Below are 20,100 nucleotides of genomic sequence, written 5' to 3'. Positions count from 1 at the left end.
ATGACATTTTTATTTTTGAGCTCTTCCAGACATTTAAATGAAAAACAATCTATTGTTTTTAATACAAATAGACCTTCCTGTTCACTGTTTTTTTTTTTTTTTTTCTTCTTTTTTGCTCGATATTAATATCCTCATTCACTGTCACAGAGCTGTATTTTGGCTGGAAAAGCATATTGGGAGTCCCAAGGTGCAGTACCGGCCAGATCCTGTTAGTGGGGCTATCCCCGAGAATGCACCCTCCCAGTCCCACTTCTCTCTGCCTATGGCTCTGGGTTAGCTTGTTAGCTCACGCTAAAGTAACGTTATCTTCGATCTTTAACGCGACGTGGGCATAATGGAGTGACGAGGATTGCAAAGCAGGTTAATGCTTGGATTTGACCCGTTGTGGAATAAAACAGCAGGGACATGTTTTGGGTCACAGAATAGGCACACTAGTCTTGCTCTAGTGATGCTCTAGACGCTACTGCTGTTGATGTTAAACGGAGTTTGAGTTTCACAACATGACGTCGCCGTCGCCGGATTTTCAAAATAAGAGTATCGCAATATGAATCGATCTTTTTACGTGGCATCGATCCTATTTGATTATTGATAATAGATCGATATATCGATCTGATCGATGTATCGTCCCACCCCTAATATTCACCCTCACTGAACTGAGTCAACTGAAAATGTGCATATCTGTGATGTCAGAGATTTCTCAGCTGCATAATAATGTGGCAGTTGATGTGGCAGTTGGCCACCAGGCCACACAGTGGTTGGAGCCCAGCCTCAAAACGGCTTAAGATCTTGAGGTAGAAAATGCTGTTTTTGAGTACTTGATTAGAATACAAAACAATGAATACAAAAAAAAAATAAACTTACAGAGGTGTTCCATAGACTCACAGGAATTGTGTAAAATTGCCCAAATAGTGAAAGAAATAGTAAAATAGTTCCCCTTAACACTTTCAGTGCCCAGCAAGGGGCGCACATTTAGGTGCTTGAATGTCCAACATCCACTTCAATGTTAGCATTAATATCAACTAATCTATGTTTTAAATTATGGCTATGTGTCTAATCTGCCCGTCGCTTATCAATGACTCATTTCCAGTCAACATTGTCGAAGCGGATTGTTTTTTTATCGGTTAATTTCCGTTTTATAGCATTTGAAAAGCCCTCGTTTCAAGGGGGAAAAAAAAGAATCCATGATAAACGCCCTGTTACTGTAATATTCTAGAACGTTGTAATTTTTTCGGCCTATTATGAATCGTTTTCAAATAAACTGTAGATTATCGATAGTATATGTGTACGTATGCACGCTGGTTGCCGCAAGCTGAAAATCGATTCTCTTAGTTCCTGATCGCTTGCACAGTCAAACAGCAATATCACATATAGGGAAAAGCTTATATCTCCGTGAAAACAGGTCTTGTAACTGAGGGGTACAATTCCCTGACTGTATTGATAAGTATGGTATTATTAAACCACTACCGCTTGTACTTTAACTTCTGGCCATCCAGTACATGATATAGATATGATGAACACTTTCCCACCTGATGAAACGAAGTCCACACAAATGTATAAATCGAATATTTTATATAGCAAAGGGTATATACAACATTCACTTAATGACATTTATGATTTGAAATGCACTTGTAAGGCAAATGAGTATTCGTAGGTAAATCAACATTGAATGTCCAATCTCTGGTTACGCAGGGAGCAAGTATACAACCTGGTTCTTTAGGGAACTATAGCGATGGTACTTAAATGATTATAGCTGGATACACTAAAGGGGGGTCCCGCTGGTTGTAAGTCAGTAGGGGGGGGGGGTTAGGAGAGCCGCTGGCGGTATCCCATCTGGCCGACGATTTCTTGGGAGAATTCAGAGTGCTGAACACGGTGCCCACAGAACCTCGGTCCACAGATGAATACAGCTGGGCCCTCTGGTGGACGGTAGCTGCCGGTCCACAACGAAGAGACGTGAGGCGACCTCACTCGGGGTAGAGCGCCGTCTCACCTGGACTCCTCTCGGGGGGGTAGTTCCAACACTCAGCAGTGTTGGCTGTTATCCATGGCATAATCAAAGCACCCAAAGCACGTAGATAATCCAAGCCGTGGAAGGCTCGCCGTCGTCCGGGTAAAGTAATCCAATGTACAGGTCCACTCCTCCTGGCCCGGAGCTCCTCGGATGCAAGCACCACACGTGGTCTGCCCAGCCTGGTTAAGACTCCAGATAACGTCAGGAACGATGGGGGTACTGCTCACTTTATAACTCTAACCGAACGATGCACCATACATAATAGACTATTATTAACTTAATAGAAATACGTCCCACTCGACGGTATAGTGCCAAACTATGACAATTCAACTATTAATCCACACGATGTCTCAATGCCTATTCTGAGGCCAAGTAGGCCATACTGCACCACACGTGCGTCGTGGGTGAGGCTTCACGTCTGTTACTAGGTTGGAGGGTAAAGGACTAATGGACTAAAAAAAGTTCTACTTTACTTGCGCCATATATATATGCGCTGTGAACAAATAGTACCATTCGTATTTCGCCAGACGTATTCCTACGCGGAACCGGGCTTGTAACGACATGTTCGTCGGCACGATTGAACTTGAACCAAGGGGCTTGGCTGCTGGCGCCAGGTTCTTGTCCAATGGTAGAATGAAACTATTATGGGCTGTTAGTAGACTAAAGGGATATTCAGTGTATATGTACAAGGAATATACAGGGGATATCAAACGATATACAAATACTATTAAATATATATCCATAAATAAATATATATATTCGGTTTAATCTGATCCTTCACAACAGCCGCCCCCTAATTAGTCCCACCTAATTAGCTAAGCAGAGACAGATTAACCGCACTGTCTACCACTCAAGGTCCGCTGTAAGGGTCAGTCAACTCACAAAGTCATGGGGTCATGGTCGTCATCGATAGTGTCTGGGAGTCTGGGCAGTTCTATTAGCCTCGCCACGGGTCGTGTGTAAGTTCGCCCTTGGACGAGCACTTCAGCTGCTCGGACCTTGCCATCGGCACCGGTGATCACTTTGCTTACGCGGCCAACCGGCCACATAGCTCTGGGTAGTGACTGGTCGATAATCATGACGACTGTTCCTTCTGTCAAATTGTCTCTCTCTTTTACCCACTTCTGGCGGGTCTGTAGAGACGGTAGGTAGTGGAGTAGGAAGCTGTTCCAAAACTTGTCAGCTAGTACTTGACTGTACCTCCACATTCTTCGGCCGTTCGCTTCTACAGGCCTGTACATTGTCTGGGGTAGCGCAGGGTCCAGCCGCCCCATCAAGAGTGTGTTGGGGGTGACTGGGTCGACATCTGCTACATCACTGGAGACGTAGCCGAGGGGCTTGGAGTTCAATACTCCCTCGATCTCCGTGAGGACTGTCATTAGGACTTCTTCCGCCACAGTCTGGGCCCCAAGCACGGCGTACAAGGCTGTCTTTATAGAACGTACTTCTCGTTCCCAGGTTCCACCGAAGTGGGGTGCGTTCGGGGGATTGAACTGGAATTCAATCTGGGATGGAGCGAGGTGGGTCTTAAGTTCTGGGCCCATAGCTTGGAAGCTCTCTCTCAGCTCTCTTTCTCCGCCTTTGAAGTTTGTCCCGTGATCAGACAACAATGTAGACGGTTTTCCTTTCCGTGATGTGAATCTTCGGAAGGCCATAAGGAATGAGTCTGTGCTCATGGTCAGAAGGAGTTCGATATGTATCGCTCTGGTGGTCATGCATTTGAATACAATACCCCACCGCTTCTCGGTTCCTCTTCCTCTCTTTATATACAACGGGCCAAAACAGTCCATGCCTGTGGAGTGGAATGGCTTGTCGCCGAGTCGGAGGCGACAGGGAGGTAGGTCAGCCATCCGGGGTATGCTGGGCTGCGCGCGCCACTTTCGGCAGTCTAGACAGGTTCGCTGGAAGCGTCGCACCGCTTCTCTTCCTTGAAGTATCCAATAGCGACGTCTGATCTCCGCGAAGACTCTCTCTGCTCCTGCGTGGTGTACATCCTCGTCGTATTTCTTTATGATCAGCTCTGTGACCTTGTGTCGGCTGTTCAAGATCGGGTACTTAACGTCATCCGGTAGATCGGGGGCTCTCCGCAGGCGACCACCCACTCTGATGAGATTATGGGCGTCGCTCTCGGGTGCCAGGTGGAGCAGTCTGCTGTCTGATGGGACGGGCTTTCCTCCCTGTAGACAGTCTAGCTCGTCGGGGAACGAGTCTCTCTGGGCTCGTTGTAGTAGAAGAAGTTCTGCTTCTTCGTAGTCAGCTGCTGAAATGTCAGTGGTGGACTGAATCTCTGGGTGGTGCCACAGGAATGTCTTTAGCTGCGCACTCTGTAGGGTAATGCAATCATCTATGTTGGGGTCTGTGGAGGCGACTGTGCTCAGTCCACAGAACATAGGTTTCTTGTTCTCAGCCTCCTCTTTACTTGCTTCCCGTGGGGTGGGCGTAGGCCACTCTTCTTCCGGGAGCTTGAGGAATTCTGGTCCGTCACTGTAGATGTTGCGACGGGTGAGGTCATCCAGGGACATTCCCTGGGTGATGACGTCAGCTGGGTTGTGTTTGGTGTCCACATACCGCCAGCTCGCTGCTTCTGTTAACTCTTGAATCTCGGTGACTCTGACTCCCACAAAGACCTTGTATCTGCATGAATCAGACTTGATCCATGTGAGTACTGTCGTGGAATCTGACCACAAGATTGTTCTGTGCACCGGAATGGTGAGTTCACGTTGGATTAACGTGGCTAGATGCGCTCCTGCTAGGGCTGCGCAGAGCTCTAGACGCGGGATAGATTGTTGCTTTCGTGGGGCTATTCTTGAGCGAGCCAGGATGAAAGCAGTGTGTATCTCTCCTCCCTTCTCTTGGGCACGCAAGTAGGCCACCGATCCATAGGCTACTTCGGAGGCGTCACTGAAGACGTGTAGATCCATCTTGCATGTCTCTGGCCTCACTGTGGGTGGGAAGTAGCTGCGGCGTATATTGACGCCTGGGAGTGAGCGGAGTTCCGTCTCCCTCTCTCTCTCCATGTGGAGGCAAGGTGTGCGGGTATTGGGTCGTCCCAGCCCTGGTCCTTGTCCCATAGTGCTCGTACAATCATCTTTGCCCTGGTGGTGTAAGGTAGAATACATCCCAACGGGTCATATTGTCTGGCGAGTGTATCGCCGTCGACCTTCCCTGCTCCGTGGTCAGGGGTTTGTGTCTATAGTGGAGCGAGTCTGTTTTGAAGCGCCAGACTAGTCCTAGTGTCATTTCTTGGGCTTCTCCTGGGATTGTCGCCATCCAGGTCTCGCTGCTGGCAGCCTTGTCCGCGGGGGAGAGGCTGCGCAATACGTGCGGGTCACTGCTGGCCCACTGCCTGAGATCAAAGCCGCCTTTGATCAGGGAGGCGCGTAGCTTGATTAGGAGAGCCTCGGCTTCTTCTTGAGTCGAAACGCTTTGTAAACAGTTGTCCACGTAGAAACTGTTCTTCACACTGTGTCGGACCTCTTCATCTGCTGCTGGGTCCTCTGCGACGTGTTTCTGTAGTGCAAATGTAGCACAGCACGGGCTGCATGTGGTTCCGAAGGGGAGGACTTCCCAGCAGGGGCTTGTCCTCCTCCACTAGTCTCACCTGCAGGAACATCCCTTTGATATCCCCGCTGATAGCCACCTTGTCCTGGCGGAAGCGTAGTAGCACGCCTAGTAGAGAGGGGCCGAGTGTGGGGCCAGGCAAGAGCTCTTTATTCAGATTTTGGGATCCGATCTGGTAGCTGCAGTTAAACACAATGCGATCCTTGCCGTTTTGGTGGACCTTGTGGTGCGGCACGTACCATGATTCGGTCGTCTGATCGGCCTCTTTAATGTCAATCTTTGTCACGTGTCCCGCTGTGATTAGCTTCTCAATCTCAGCGCGGTACACACTCTCTTGAGCGGGGTCTTTGGCTAGGCGCCGCTCTGTGTTCAATAGATACCGCTCCGTGGCGTCTTTCTTTGCGTGAAAGGTGGGCATTCCCTCTCGCCTCAGGAGTGGAGTTGCGTATCTCATCACTCCGCCGACTGTGACTCTCTTTGTCCCTTGCTCGAGTAGGTTGATGGCGTAAATGTCTTCTTTAGAATGAATTTCTTTCTTTTCGTTCTTAAAGGGCATTGTCTCTAGTGTCCATAGCCTCTCGACATGCTGCAGGAGAGTGGTGTCTTCTTCTGTCGCTCTGGAGTGGAGGCAGCTAGTGGCTGCTGCTCGGTTGAGAGATTTAGCGAGGGGGCCTTGTAGTGTCCACCCTAGGCGGGTCTCGACTGCTGCAGGACAGCCTCGGGGTCCTGTATGGACCCGGTCAATCGGGACGATGAGGTCTGCATGGTCGGAGCCTATCAGCAGGGTCGGGGTGGCGCCGTCTATGAGCGGGATAGGCAGTTGACGCAGGTGCACATATTTATCCATCAGCTTGGCTATGGGGTAGGTGTACTGCGATAGTCCTATTTCTTGGCTGGTGAAAGCATTTGTAATCCTATACCGTCGCTCTGGCTGCCCGCTTGCTGCGATAGTGAAGGAGACATTCTCGCCCTTTATCGTCTTTAAATCTCTTCTTATTGTCCGAATCGTCATTTGGTTCTCGCTCCCCCGCAGTCCCAGCTGGGCCGCAGCGGACGCGAGCAGAAGGGTCTTCTCTGACCCGTCATCAAGGACGGCGTAAGTGTCCATGACTTTATCTTGGTAGCTCAATGTCACACGGACTACCTTTAAGAGCACTTGGGCGCCACTGCTGCTGGCGGGGTCAATGTACATGACACTTGCCTTGGTGCTGCTCGATGGTGCAGGTGCAGGCCTTCTTCTGTTACTGTCGTGTAGTACATCTAGATGGGCTCCGTCACACCGACTGCACCTTTTCTTTAGGCGGCATTCGGCTGCCATGTGACTGCGCGCACATCGGTAACAGCGCCTGTTGGACTTTATCCATTGACTCACTTCTTCTGCATTCATCTTTGTGAACAGGTCACATTGTGACAGCCAGTGTTCCTTCTCACAGTAGGGGCACACCATCTTCCACTTCTCTTTTCTCGAGGGGGTACTGTGGCTCTTACTGCTCGGTACTGACTCTGATTGGTGCATGACAGTCACCGATCTTCTTCCATCGTTTATTCTCCTGGGTCCCTCTCTGGAGCTTGGCGTGCTCCGCACGAACGTATCCAGTCGTAAGCTGCTGACTTCTCTCGCCAGGAAGTCGGCTAGATCGAGGAGGGATGGTTCGGGACCGTTAGGATCACGGTGGTCTCTCTGCCGCCTAAAACGCTCTTGTCTTGCGGGTGGCAGCTTCTCTAAAATCCTCTCGACGTTAGAGTTGGCGTATAGCTCGTGCATGCCCTTTTCCCGTTGCGCTCCCAGCATCCCTACCAGGGACTGCACTTTTATCGACAGGTCGTCTAATGAGCGATTGTCTGTGGCTGGGGGTAGGCGATCAATATGCCTTATCTCTTGGATTACGTAATCCCATATACGGGTAGGCGATCAATATGCCTTATCTCTTGGATTACGTAATCCCATATACGTCCATATCTCTGGTCCAGCGCTGCTAGAGCCGCGGTGTATGGGGTCGTAGAGGTGGCATAGGCTAGCGCTATATTGTGCGCTCGCGGTACTTTCAGGTGCTTCAGTAATATTGCATACTTGTGACGTTCATCAACGACGTCCACCATCATTGTCTCTAAGCACATCCGGAGCTCCGTGTACTGTGCTCGATTCTCATAGGTGAAGTCTGGAAACGTCGGCGTGGCAATGTATGACGCCGTGGATAGCTGATACATCGGCGAGCGTTGGGGGAGAGACCTCCTAGGCGAGTCTCCTCTTGCGCCTCTCTGTGGGCTGGTACCGGCAGGGTACCATGGCCCGCTGGTCCAGGTGCTATTCCTCGGGGCTGGTCGTGCGTCATGCTCACCCGTGAATAGAGTCGGGGGTCTGTAGCGCAGCGCCGCGGGGGTATAGCCTGGGCTGTACTGGACCTCCTGGTCCGGTGGAGTACTGTGCTGTCGTCGGGCTTGGTTCTCCTCCTCTCCCTCTTCTTCTTCTATCAGGTCCTCTAGATCCTGTAGTCGTTTATTTAGCTTCTCCGCAGTATATGCCGCTCCTTCCTTGTAGCTGGGTCTCGCTTGGACCGGTCTGGGAAGGGGGTCTGCGGGGGGTATAGGCTTGGTCTGTTGGTCAAGTTCAGGGTCGCTTGCTCGGTTAGGAGACGCTGCCCTTGACTGTTGTCTCGACGAGTTCCTTGAACCCCTGGCGGAGGGAGAGGGTGTTGCCTTGAGGATCAGCTGCTCCATTAGTTGCGCTTGTAACTTGTCGCGCTCGGCTTCGCGCTTGGTGAGATCTGCTTCTCTTTGGGCACCGGCAGCGGCGCGCTGTGCGTCGGCCCGGTCTCTTGCCATATTCTCTTCCGTCTGAAGGCGTCTCATTTCCCACCTGATGAAACGAAGTCCACACAAATGTATAAATCGAATATTTTATATAGCAAAGGGTATATACAACGTTCACTTAATGACATTTATGATTTGAAATGCACTTGTAAGGCAAATGAGTATTCGTAGGTAAATCAACATTGAATGTCCAATCTCTGGTTACGCAGGGAGCAAGTATACAACCTGGTTCTTTAGGGAACTATAGCGATGGTACTTAAATGATTATAGCTGGATACACTAAAGGGGGGTCCCGCTGGTTGTAAGTCAGTAGGGGGGGGGGGGTTAGGAGAGCCGCTGGCGGTATCCCATCTGGCCGACGATTTCTTGGGAGAATTCAGAGTGCTGAACACGGTGCCCACAGAACCTCGGTCCACAGATGAATACAGCTGGGCCCTCTGGTGGACGGTAGCTGCCGGTCCACAACGAAGAGACGTGAGGCGACCTCACTCGGGGTAGAGCGCCGTCTCACCTGGACTCCTCTCGGGGGGGTAGTTCCAACACTCAGCAGTGTTGGCTGTTATCCATGGCATAATCAAAGCACCCAAAGCACGTAGATAATCCAAGCCGTGGAAGGCTCGCCGTCGTCCGGGTAAAGTAATCCAATGTACAGGTCCACTCGTCCTGGCCCGGAGCTCCTCGGATGCAAGCACCACACGTGGTCTGCCCAGCCTGGTTAAGACTCCAGATAACGTCAGGAACGATGGGGGTACTGCTCACTTTATAACTCTAACCGAACGATGCACCATACATAATAGACTATTATTAACTTAATAGAAATACGTCCCACTCAACGGTATAGTGCCAAACTATGACAATTCAACTATTAATCCACACGATGTCTCAATGCCTATTCTGAGGCCAAGTAGGCCATACTGCACCACACGTGCGTCGTGGGTGAGGCTTCACGTCTGTTACTAGGTTGGAGGGTAAAGGACTAATGGACTAAAAAAAGTTCTACTTTACTTGCGCCATATATATATGCGCTGTGAACAAATAGTACCATTCGTATTTCGCCAGACGTATTCCTACGCGGAACCGGGCTTGTAACGACATGTTCGTCGGCACGATTGAACTTGAACCAAGGGGCTTGGCTGCTGGCGCCAGGTTCTTGTCCAATGGTAGAATGAAACTATTATGGGCTGTTAGTAGACTAAAGGGATATTCAGTGTATATGTACAAGGAATATACAGGGGATATCAAACGATATACAAATACTATTAAATATATATCCATAAATAAATATATATATTCGGTTTAATCTGATCCTTCACAACAGGTCTGATTATCCTAAGACTGGTAAAATAGATTCCTTACCTGAGATCAGATGGTATCCAAATGGATTATTCCAATTCCTGATTGCCATTCCAAAAAAAAAAATCTATCCTTTTATTGATCCAACGCGTATACTGTAAAACACATATTACACGCTGTGCTGAGGGTCCAGAATGAATCTGATCGGCTCCGGTTACATGCGTGAGAAGTAAAATGTGGATTCCGGAGTTTTTTTTTCTCATCCATTTTCATTGAGTCCAATCCAAAAGGGTGCATTACCATCTGGGAGACGATAGGGGGCGCTTTTTCACATCTGAGTGCCTGGTGGGGCAGGCTTACCAACGGTAGACTCGGTTGATGAAATATGAATTCAGATCGCTAATAAAAAAAATAAAACGAGAATTCTCGTGATGGGCATTCAGGGGGCGGGCTGATAACCCGAGATATCTCGTGATGGGCATTCAAAGTGTTGATCTCTGTATTCTTTACTGTATATGTTATATTAGAATGCACATATATAACATAGGAAATGTGAATCCCGGACCGTATTTTATTATTATTATTTTATTCTTAGGCTTATTTTATTCTTTATTCTTAGGCAATTTTTTGTTATTCTTATTTGCAGTGTCACTGGTTTGATGTCAGTTCACAACATGCTTACTGTAGGGTCGTTCTTCTGCCAGGTGCAGGTGTAGCAATGATCCTAGGTGATAGCAAAACATTGATGTCCACTTTCTTGCTCCAGTAATGGATTCATGTGGTTCTCAGTAAGGAAGTAACTAGAGGAGATAAGGATGAGTGAGAACGGGCGAAAGATGAAGCAACGTCCGCTAAATAAAGACACGATGATCGTCAGATGGATGGGATTGTTTTCATTTGAGCATTACTTGTAACGACAGATATGTCTGCATTATGAAAAGAAAGAAGAGAGAGAGAGAGAGAGAGAGAGAGAGAGAGAGAGAGAGAGAGAGAGAGAGAGAGAGAGAGAGAGAGAGAGAGAGAGAGAGAGAGAGAGAGAGAGAGAGAGAGAGAGAGAGAGAGAGAGGCTGGCTTGGTGGGTGAGAGACGGGACCAGAGAGACGGGACCAGGGAGCCAGATCGCCGCGTCACACTGACGTCATGGCGGAACATCGGAATGCCATGTTCCCTCATATATCTATCCCCCCATGGCGTTCCCGGCGCGGAGACGTGACAGATGAATCATCGGAAAACCATCGGAAAACCATCGGGAAACCATAGGAATGTCACGGTGGTGGGCGTCCGACCGGGCGTGGGAAGAGAGAAGGGGGGGGGGGCGGAGGGATGGAGGGACGGAAAACTGGGATGTGGATGAGAGGGTAAGTGTGTACTTCGAATGGTGAAGTTTTGGTGAACACCACATCTGACATCTGAAAGGGCAGAGATAGATAGGTGTTCCAGAATGGCTGTAGAGTCAGACTATCGCAGGGGTTCCCAAAGTCGGGGTCGCGACCCACAGGAGGGTCGCGAGCTGCCGCGGGGGGGTCGCCAGATGATTTCCAAAAATAAAAAATTAAATAAAAATATTTTAAAAAAAATATATATATATATATATTTATATATTTATTTATTTTTTTATTTTTTTTGCAGTCAGGCCACTGAACTTAGAAGCAGGCCAGGACAGTGTTTCTAGTTGCAGCAGCGCAATAGTTAGAGATAACCTAGGTGGGGAACAACCAGGAGATCACTGCAACTCACACAAGTTGGAGAACTATCTCTCTCTCTCTCTTGCTCTCACACACACACACAAAAGGAGTCGCATGTGATTGGTGGAGGCAGGACCCTTACAAAAAACTGTTGTTGCTAATCATTGACACATGCTAGCCTGTAATAATCCCCCCCAGAAAAATCTACTTTGCATTTGATATATTGCAAATATATGCCATCACACACACTGGCATTTAAAGGGTTAGAATTATAAAAATTAATATGTGGTGTTATGATCAGGGCTGAAGTTGAATAAAAGATTGTATTATTTTCAATCTGACATTACAAAAAACAGAAAATCCATCAAAATCAGTGTTGTTGCTAATCATACATATGCTAGCCTGTTTTTTAACAATAATTTGTGATGCCATCACAAACACTGGCATTTAAAGGGTACAAATAAAAAAATGCCTGCACCAGAATGCAGGAAATGAAGTCTTTGTAACAAGAAATGTCCTGGTGGGGGACCCCCAGACCCCCTGCTTAAAAAGTGGCCTGACTGGGGCTATATTTTGCACTATATTTCCTGGCCTGAATGATTTCCCCAGTCCGGCCCTGGTTAAAAGCCTCCAATGCTTATTAGTGTGTGTGCGTTTGAACGTGTGCATGTTTCAACCATACATTTCCATTTATATAAAAAAAAATTATAATAAAATGTACCTCCTATAATAGTGGGGGGCGCGGCTCTCTGACCCCGTTATTTTTGGGTCGCGGCCTGAAACGTTTGGGAACCCCTGGACTATCGTATAGTATAACTGTAGTATAGTATAGTAAAGTATAATACAGTATAGTATAGTATAGTATAGTATGGTATATTATATTATATTATATAGTAGGCCAAATTTCCCTCAGGATGAATAAAGTATTTCTATTCTATTACATTTCTATTCTATATTGTAGTATATGGTATAATATAGTCTAGTATGGTATAGTATATGATACTGTAGTATACTATACTACACTATACTATATTATACTATACCATACAATACTATACTGTACTATACTATTCTATACTACAGCATATTATACTATACTATACAGTAGAAGTAGAACTAGAAGTAGAAAGAATATCTTTATTGGAAAGTGCACATTGTATGCCAGGATATTTAAATAAATATCCAAGAATATGCTAGGAATTTGTCCTCTACATTGAACAATTCTTCTTCTTATTTGTATTATTAATTACATTTTGTATTTGTATTATGCTATATTATGTGTGTGAGGACCCCAGGAAGACTAGCAGTCGTTCATTTGGCAGCTAATGGGGATCCTACTAAAACAAACCCATCCTGACGACAGTGTTGAGGAGCGGTGGGCGGCTGCAGACAGGCACCTGGGCCTGGAGCATCTCTGTCATGGTCTGGGAGGAAGCCCATGCAAAGACGAAGACATGCAAACTCCACACAGAGAGTGCCCACCCACCACAGTGCTAATCACTGCACCATGCCACAGAATACTAGTATATTATTGTATCATTTAGTATAGTATAGTATAGTATAGTATAGTATAGTATAGTATAGTATAGAGTAGTGTAGTGTAGTGTAGTGTAGTGTACTGAAGTGTAGTGTAGTGTACTGTAGTGTTGTGTAGTGTAGTGGTGTAGTGTGGTGTAGTGTACTGTAATGTAGTGTAGTATAGTATAGTATAGTATAGTATAGAGTATAGTGTAGTGTAGTGTAGTGTAGTGTAGTGCAATGTAGTGTAGTGTAGTGTAGTGGTGTAGTGTGGTGTACTGTAATGTAATGTAGTGTAGTGTAGTGTAGTGTAGTATAGTATAGTGTAGTATAGTGTACTGTAGTGTAGTGTACTGTAATGTAATGTAGTGTAGTGTAGTGTAGTATAGTGTAGTATAGTGTACTGTAGTGTAGTGTAGTATAGTGTAGTGTAGTGTAGTGTACTGTAATGTAATGTAGTGTAGTATAGTGTAGTATAGTGTACTGTAGTGTACTGTAGTGTAGTATAGTGTAGTGTAGTGTAGTGTAGAGTAGTGTAGTGTACTGTAGTGTAGTGTAGTGTAGTATAGAGTAGTGTAGTGGTGTAGTGTGGTGTAGTGTACTGTAGTGTAGTGTAGTGTAGTGTAGTATAGAGTAGTGTAGTGTAGTGTAGTGTAGTGCAGTGCAGTGTAGTGTAGTGTAGTGTAGTGTAGTGTACTGTAATGTACTGTAATGTACTGTAGTGTAGTATAGAGTAGTGTAGTGGTGTAGTGTGGTGTAGTGTACTGTAGTGTAGTGTAGTGTAGTGTAGTATAGAGTAGTGTAGTGTAGTGTACTGTACTGTAGTGTAGTGTAGTGTAGTATAGAGTAGTGTAGTGGTGTAGTGTACTGTAGTGTAGTGTAGTGGTGTAGTGTACTGTAATGTAGTGTAGTGTAGTGTAGTGTAGTGTGGTGTAGTGTAGTGTAGTGTAGTGTAGTGTACTGTACTGTAGTGTAGTGTAGTGTAGTGCAATGTAGTGTAGTGTAGTGTAGTGTAGTGTAGTGTAGTGTACTGTAGTGTAGTGTAGTGTAGTGTAGTGTAGTGTAGTGTAGTGTACTGTAGTGTAGTGTAGTGTACTGTAGTGTACTGTAGTGTAATGTAGTGTAGTGTACTGTGATGTAGTGTACTGTAGTGTAGTGGTGTAGTGTGGTGTACTGTAGTGTACTGTAATGTAGTGTAATGTAGTGTAGTGTACTGTACTGTAGTGTACTGTAATGTAGTGTAATGTAATGTAGTGTAGTGTACTGTACTGTAGTGTACTGTAATGTAGTGTACTGTGATGTAGTGTAGTGTACTGTAGTGTAGTGTAGTGTAGTGTAGTGTACTGTAATGTAGTGTACTGTAATGTAGTGTACTGTAATGTAGTGTAGTGTACTGTACTGTAGTGTACTGTACTGTAGTGTACTGTAATGTAGTGTAGTGTACTGTACTGTAGTGTACTGTAATGTAGTGTAGTGTAATGTAGTGTAGTGTAGTGTACTGTAGTGTAGTGTAGTGTAGTGTAGTGGTGTAGTGTAATGTAATGTAATGTAGTGTAGTGTAATGTAGTGTACTGTAATGTAGTGTAGTGTAGTGTAGTGTAGTGTAGTGTAATGTAGTGTACTGTAATGTAGTGTAGTGTAGTATAGAGTGGTGTAGTGGTGTAGTGTGGTGTAGTGTACTGTAGTGTAGTGTAGTGTAGTATAGAGTAGTGTAGTGTAGTGTAGTGTACTGTACTGTACTGTAGTGTAGTGTAGTATAGAGTAGTGTAGTGGTGTAGTGTACTGTAGTGTAGTGTAGTGGTGTAGTGTACTGTAATGTAGTGTAGTGTAGTGTAGTGTAGTGTAGTGTGGTGTAGTGTAGTGTAGTGTAGTGTAGTGTACTGTACTGTAGTGTAGTGTAGTGTAGTGCAATGTAGTGTAGTGTAGTGTAGTGTAGTGTAGTGTAGTGTAGTGTACTGTAGTGTAGTGTAGTGTAGTGTAGTGTACTGTAGTGTAGTGTAGTGTAGTGTACTGTAGTGTAGTGTAGTGTACTGTAGTGTACTGTAGTGTAATGTAGTGTAGTGTACTGTGATGTAGTGTACTGTAGTGTAGTGGTGTAGTGTGGTGTACTGTAGTGTACTGTAATGTAGTGTAATGTAGTGTAGTGTACTGTACTGTAGTGTACTGTAATGTAGTGTAATGTAATGTAGTGTAGTGTAGTGTACTGTACTGTAGTGTAATGTAGTGTACTGTGATGTAGTGTAGTGTACTGTAGTGTAGTGTAGTGTAGTGTAGTGTACTGTAATGTAGTGTACTGTAATGTAGTGTACTGTAATGTAGTGTAGTGTACTGTACTGTAGTGTACTGTACTGTAGTGTACTGTAATGTAGTGTAGTGTACTGTACTGTAGTGTACTGTAATGTAGTGTAGTGTAATGTAGTGTAGTGTAGTGTACTGTAGTGTAGTGTAGTGTAGTGTAGTGGTGTAGTGTAATGTAATGTAGTGTAGTGTAATGTAGTGTACTGTAATGTAGTGTAGTGTAGTGTAGTGTAATGTAGTGTACTGTAATGTAGTGTAGTGTAGTGTAGTGTAGTGTAGTGGTGTAGTGTACTGTAGTGTAGTGTAGTGTAGTGTAGTGCAATGTAGTGTAGTGTAGTGTAGTGTAGTGTAGTGGTGTAGTGTAGTGTAATGTAGTGTACTGTAATGTAGTGTAGTGTAGTGTAGTGTAGTGTAGTGCAATGTAGTGTAGTGTACTGTAGTGTAGTGTAGTGTAGTGTAGTGTAGTGCAATGTAGTGTAGTGTACTGTAATGTAGTGTAGTGTAGTGTAGTGTAGTGCAATGTAGTGTAGTGTACTGTACTGTAGTGTACTGTAATGTAGTGTACTGTAATGTAGTGTAGTGTACTGTACTGTAGTGTACTGTAATGTAGTGTAGTGTAGTGTAATGTAGTGTAGTGTACTGTAGTGGTGTAGTGTAATGTAATGTAGTGTAGTGTAGTGTAGTGGTGTAGTGTAATGTAATGTAGTGTAGTGTAGTGTAGTGTAATGTAGTGTAGTGTAGTGTAGTGTAATGTAGTGTAGTGTAGTGTAGTGTAATGTAGTGTAGTGTAGTGTAATGTAGTGTAGTGTAGTGTAGTGTAGTGTAATGTAGTGTAGTGTAGTGTAGTGTAATGTAGTGTAATGTAGTGTAGTGTAGTGTAGTGTAATGTAGTGTAGTGTAGTGTAATGTAGTGTAATGTAGTGTAGTGTAGTGTAGTGTAATGTAGTGTAGTGTAGTGTAATGTAGTGTAGTGTAGTGTAGTGTAATGTAGTGTAGTGTAGTGTAGTGTAGTGTAGTGCAATGTAGTGTAGTGTACTGTAATGTAGTGTAGTGTAGTGTAGTGTAGTGTACTGTAGTGTAGTGTAGTGTAGTGTAGTGGTGTAGTGTACTGTAGTGTAGTGTAGTGTAGTGTAGTGTAGTGTAGTGTAGTGTAGTGTAGTGTAGTGTAGTGTAGTGTACTGTAATGTAGTGTAGTGTAGTGTAGTGTAGTGTAGTGTAGTGTAATGTAATGTAGTGTACTGTAATGTAGTGTAGTGTAGTGTAGTGTAGTGTAGTGTAGTGTAGTGTAGTGTAGTGTAGTGTAGTGTAGTGTAGTGTAGTGTAGTGTAGTGTAGTGTAATGTAATGTAGTGTACTGTAATGTAGTGTAGTGTAGTGTACTGTAGTGTAGTGTAGTGCAATGTAGTTAGTGTACTGTAGTGTAGTGTAGTGTAGTGTAGTGCAATGTACTGTAGTGTATTGTACTGTAATGTAGTGTACTGTGATGTACTGTAGTGTACTGTAATGTAGTGTACTGTAATGTAGTGTACTGTGATGTACTGTAGTGTACTGTAATGTAGTGTAGTGTAATGTAGTGTAGTGTAATGTAGTGTACTGTACTGTAGTGTACTGTACTGTAGTGTACTGTAATGTAGTGTACTGTAATGTAGTGTACTGTGATGTACTGTAGTATACTGTAATGTAGTGTACTGTAATGTAGTGTACTGTGATGGACTGTAGTGTACTGTAATGTAGTGTAGTGTAATGTAGTGTAGTGTAATGTAGTGTAGTGTACTGTACTGTAGTGTACTGTACTGTAGTGTACTGTAATGTAGTGTAGTGTAGTGGTGTAGTGTGGTGTAGTGTACTGTAATGTAGTGTACTGTACTGTAGTGTAGTGTAGTGTAATGTAGTGTACTGTAGTGTAGTGTAGTGTAGTGTAATGTAGTGTAGTGTACTGTAATGTAGTGTAGTGTACTGTAGTGTAGTGGTGTAGTGTGGTGTAGTGTAATGTAATGTAGTGTAGTGTAGTGTAGTGTAATGTAATGTAGTGTACTGTAATGTAGTGTACTGTAATGTAGTGTACTGTACTGTAGTGTAGTGTACTGTAGTGTAGTGGTGTAGTGTGGTGTAGTGTAATGTAATGTAGTGTAGTGTAGTGTAATGTAATGTAGTGTACTGTAATGTAGTGTACTGTAATGTAGTGTAGTGTACTGTAATGTAGTGTACTGTAGTGTAGTGTACTGTAGTGTAGTGTAATGTAATGTAGTGTACTGTAATGTAGTGTACTGTAATGTAGTGTAGTGTAGTGTAGTGTACTGTAATGTAGTGTACTGTACTGTAGTGTAGTGTACTGTAATGTAGTGTCGTGTCGTGTCGTGTAATGTAGTGTAGTGTAGTGTAGTGTAGTGTAGTGTAGTGTAATGTAGTGTACTGTAATGTACTGTGAGGTAGGCCTACAGAACAGTACGGTATAATAGTACAGTATGAATTGTGGTATGGTGTCTTTCTTTCTTTCTTTGCACACACACACACACACACACACACACAACACACACAACACACAACACACACACACACACACACACACACACACACACACACACACACACACACACACACACACACACACACACACACACACACACGCGTCCTCTTACCTGCAGTGTATCAAAGCCTTTCTCCAGGTAGGTTCCACACTTATCCCTCTCTCCCGTCGAAGCATAGAACTTACTCCACCAGTCCATGAAGTCCTCTTCCTATTGGTCCACGTACACAGAGGTCAAAGGGAAACGGTCAGGGATTGGTTGGATTATGATGATGATCATACATACATCTGTTAGGTCTTTGAGGTAATCAAAAGACTTAAAACATTTATATTGATAACAGGGTCTATTTTTAATTGAAGGGCCGCAAAAAGGCAGATTAAAGTGGTGAAAGAAGTCTACTGGTATACTGTCTCCATATATATACTGTTGTCTATGTAGTCTATATACTGGGAATATACATATTTATTCCTTGGCACATACTGTACTGTCTGGTTCCATCTAACCCAACTGCACAGTACAACCCATCTTTTCTTAACTATGGTGTGTGTGTATACAGTAGTAGCACACCTTTGGGAGTCTGCAACAGGCATTTCACTACACATTATATATTTTGATTTGATTTGATTTGAAGGGAAGGAGCCTTATATATATATATATATATATATATATATATATATATATATATATATATATATATATTTCTTTTTTATTTTTTTTTTTATTCATCCAACAAGTCACAACGTGTCTAAAACCTGGACCCAAGATAACTCAGACACTCCCTGAGTTGTCAGATATTCAAACCACTTTCATCTTTTATTATTACCAATCCCTGACTTCTTCATCCTATTGGTTCACATACAGGTCAAAGGTCAAAGGTCAGGGATCTGTAACGGGGTACAGCTGTACCAGACACCTTGTTCACAGTGTGGAGAGAGGACCGTTTTTCACAGTGTGAAACTCTGGGAGTTACGCTCTATGTAATTCTGGCGTGTAATATTGAGATCAGGAATATAGCCAGCTGTCATGAGTTTCCTATGATCGCCATAGTAACGCTGACCTAACCAACGTGCGTCAACACATGTAAAAAAAAAAAAAAAAAAAGTGCCTTGCATGGAGAGAGCCCCCTGAAGGTCATGATATACTGTAGGGGCTGTCGGAGCCAGTGGAAATGGGAAGCCTTGCCTGGAGCGGGGATGGGAATTATCGAACGAGATGTGGATAGCTCCAACATGTGGAGAACACTATGAGAAAAATACTGAGAAGTCATTGTTTCATGGACTTTGCCTTACATGTAGAACAGGTTTTTATTACCGATCGTGATAAAAAAAGTTTAACAAAATCAACTGGAGAGTGAATCAGTTTGATTTTCTTTTTTTAATTATTATAAATGTTATACTTTGTTCGTTTTTCCAGACAATTATCATTTCTGAAATGAGATCTGTTGATGTTCTGATGATCATACTGGTGCTGGACCCAACTTAAAATCATTAAAATCACTTAAAATCATCATGGCTGTTCACATCATATGTAGTTCACCCCTTAATGTTGCCGACCTGTGCAAAAGTCTAACCAAGAAAATAAATAGATAAATAAATCACCCGATAATGGAACTCAAATGTCCCGTTTGACATCCCTCAAGGTTGACAACCTTTGTCGTCTTGACTTAAGTTCATGTAAGCTGAGGCGATGACTGCTGAAATACTTACCCAGCGTAACATCTAATTGCCGCATAATAATGGGAGACAAGTAAGACAGACATTTTATTTAAATACTGTACATACTCATTATGTATATAATAATTTTCTTTTCTCTATATAGCGGAATGTTAAGTTCACAAAAGTTCTAATCAAATCAGTGTGTGATCATACAATACAAAAGGGTTAATATCAGTGTTCATTTTAGTGTTCACATATACTGTATACTGTACCTTTCTCTCTCTCAGACATAAACACAAATATACACATATACTGTACCTTTCTCTCTCTCATACACATAAACACAAATATACACATATACTGTACTTTTCTCTCTCTCATACACATAAACACAGATATACACATACAGATACAGCACTCAAAACTCAAACCTCTCATGCCTCTCTACCACTCTCTACCACTCCTCTATTGTTCTTGACCGGGCCAGATTTCACACCTCCACTTCCTCCCACAGGCTGGGCAGATTTTCATCTTAAATCTTTATTCGTCCCAAATGTCCCAGCCCCATCAGATTTCTTAGCTTTTTTCACTGTTTACTTATCATGCATTGCAACACTAATATATGGTCAGTACCCCAAGTCAGACTGCCCATATAAAAATTATTTTGGGGGTCTGAGGGCAGTAGCCCCCGACCCCCTCCCTGGGGAAGCACTTAAGTTAACTACCCTCCCTTTGTTCCCC

General features: G+C 44.1%; 1 protein-coding gene across 1 annotated transcript in view; it reads right to left on the bottom strand.

The window, feature by feature from the left end:
• The window catches only part of LOC311243239 (dysferlin-like), a gene marked incomplete at its 5' end in the record, with an annotated part of 264,898 nt that overhangs the window by 58,271 nt on the left and 186,527 nt on the right, over window positions 1-20,100 (bottom strand). The window contains 2 exon segments of the mRNA XM_084332384.1: window positions 12,710-12,785; window positions 17,816-17,914. Coding sequence (XP_084188510.1) covers window positions 12,710-12,785; window positions 17,816-17,914 — 175 coding nt within the window.

This window comes from Notolepis coatsorum (assembly GCF_963971535.1).
Source record: "Notolepis coatsorum genome assembly, chromosome: 1".
Taxonomy (NCBI): Eukaryota; Metazoa; Chordata; class Actinopteri; order Aulopiformes; family Paralepididae; genus Notolepis; species Notolepis coatsorum.
Note: the sequence above shows the minus strand (reverse complement) of the source record. Positions and strands in the feature narration are given on the sequence as shown.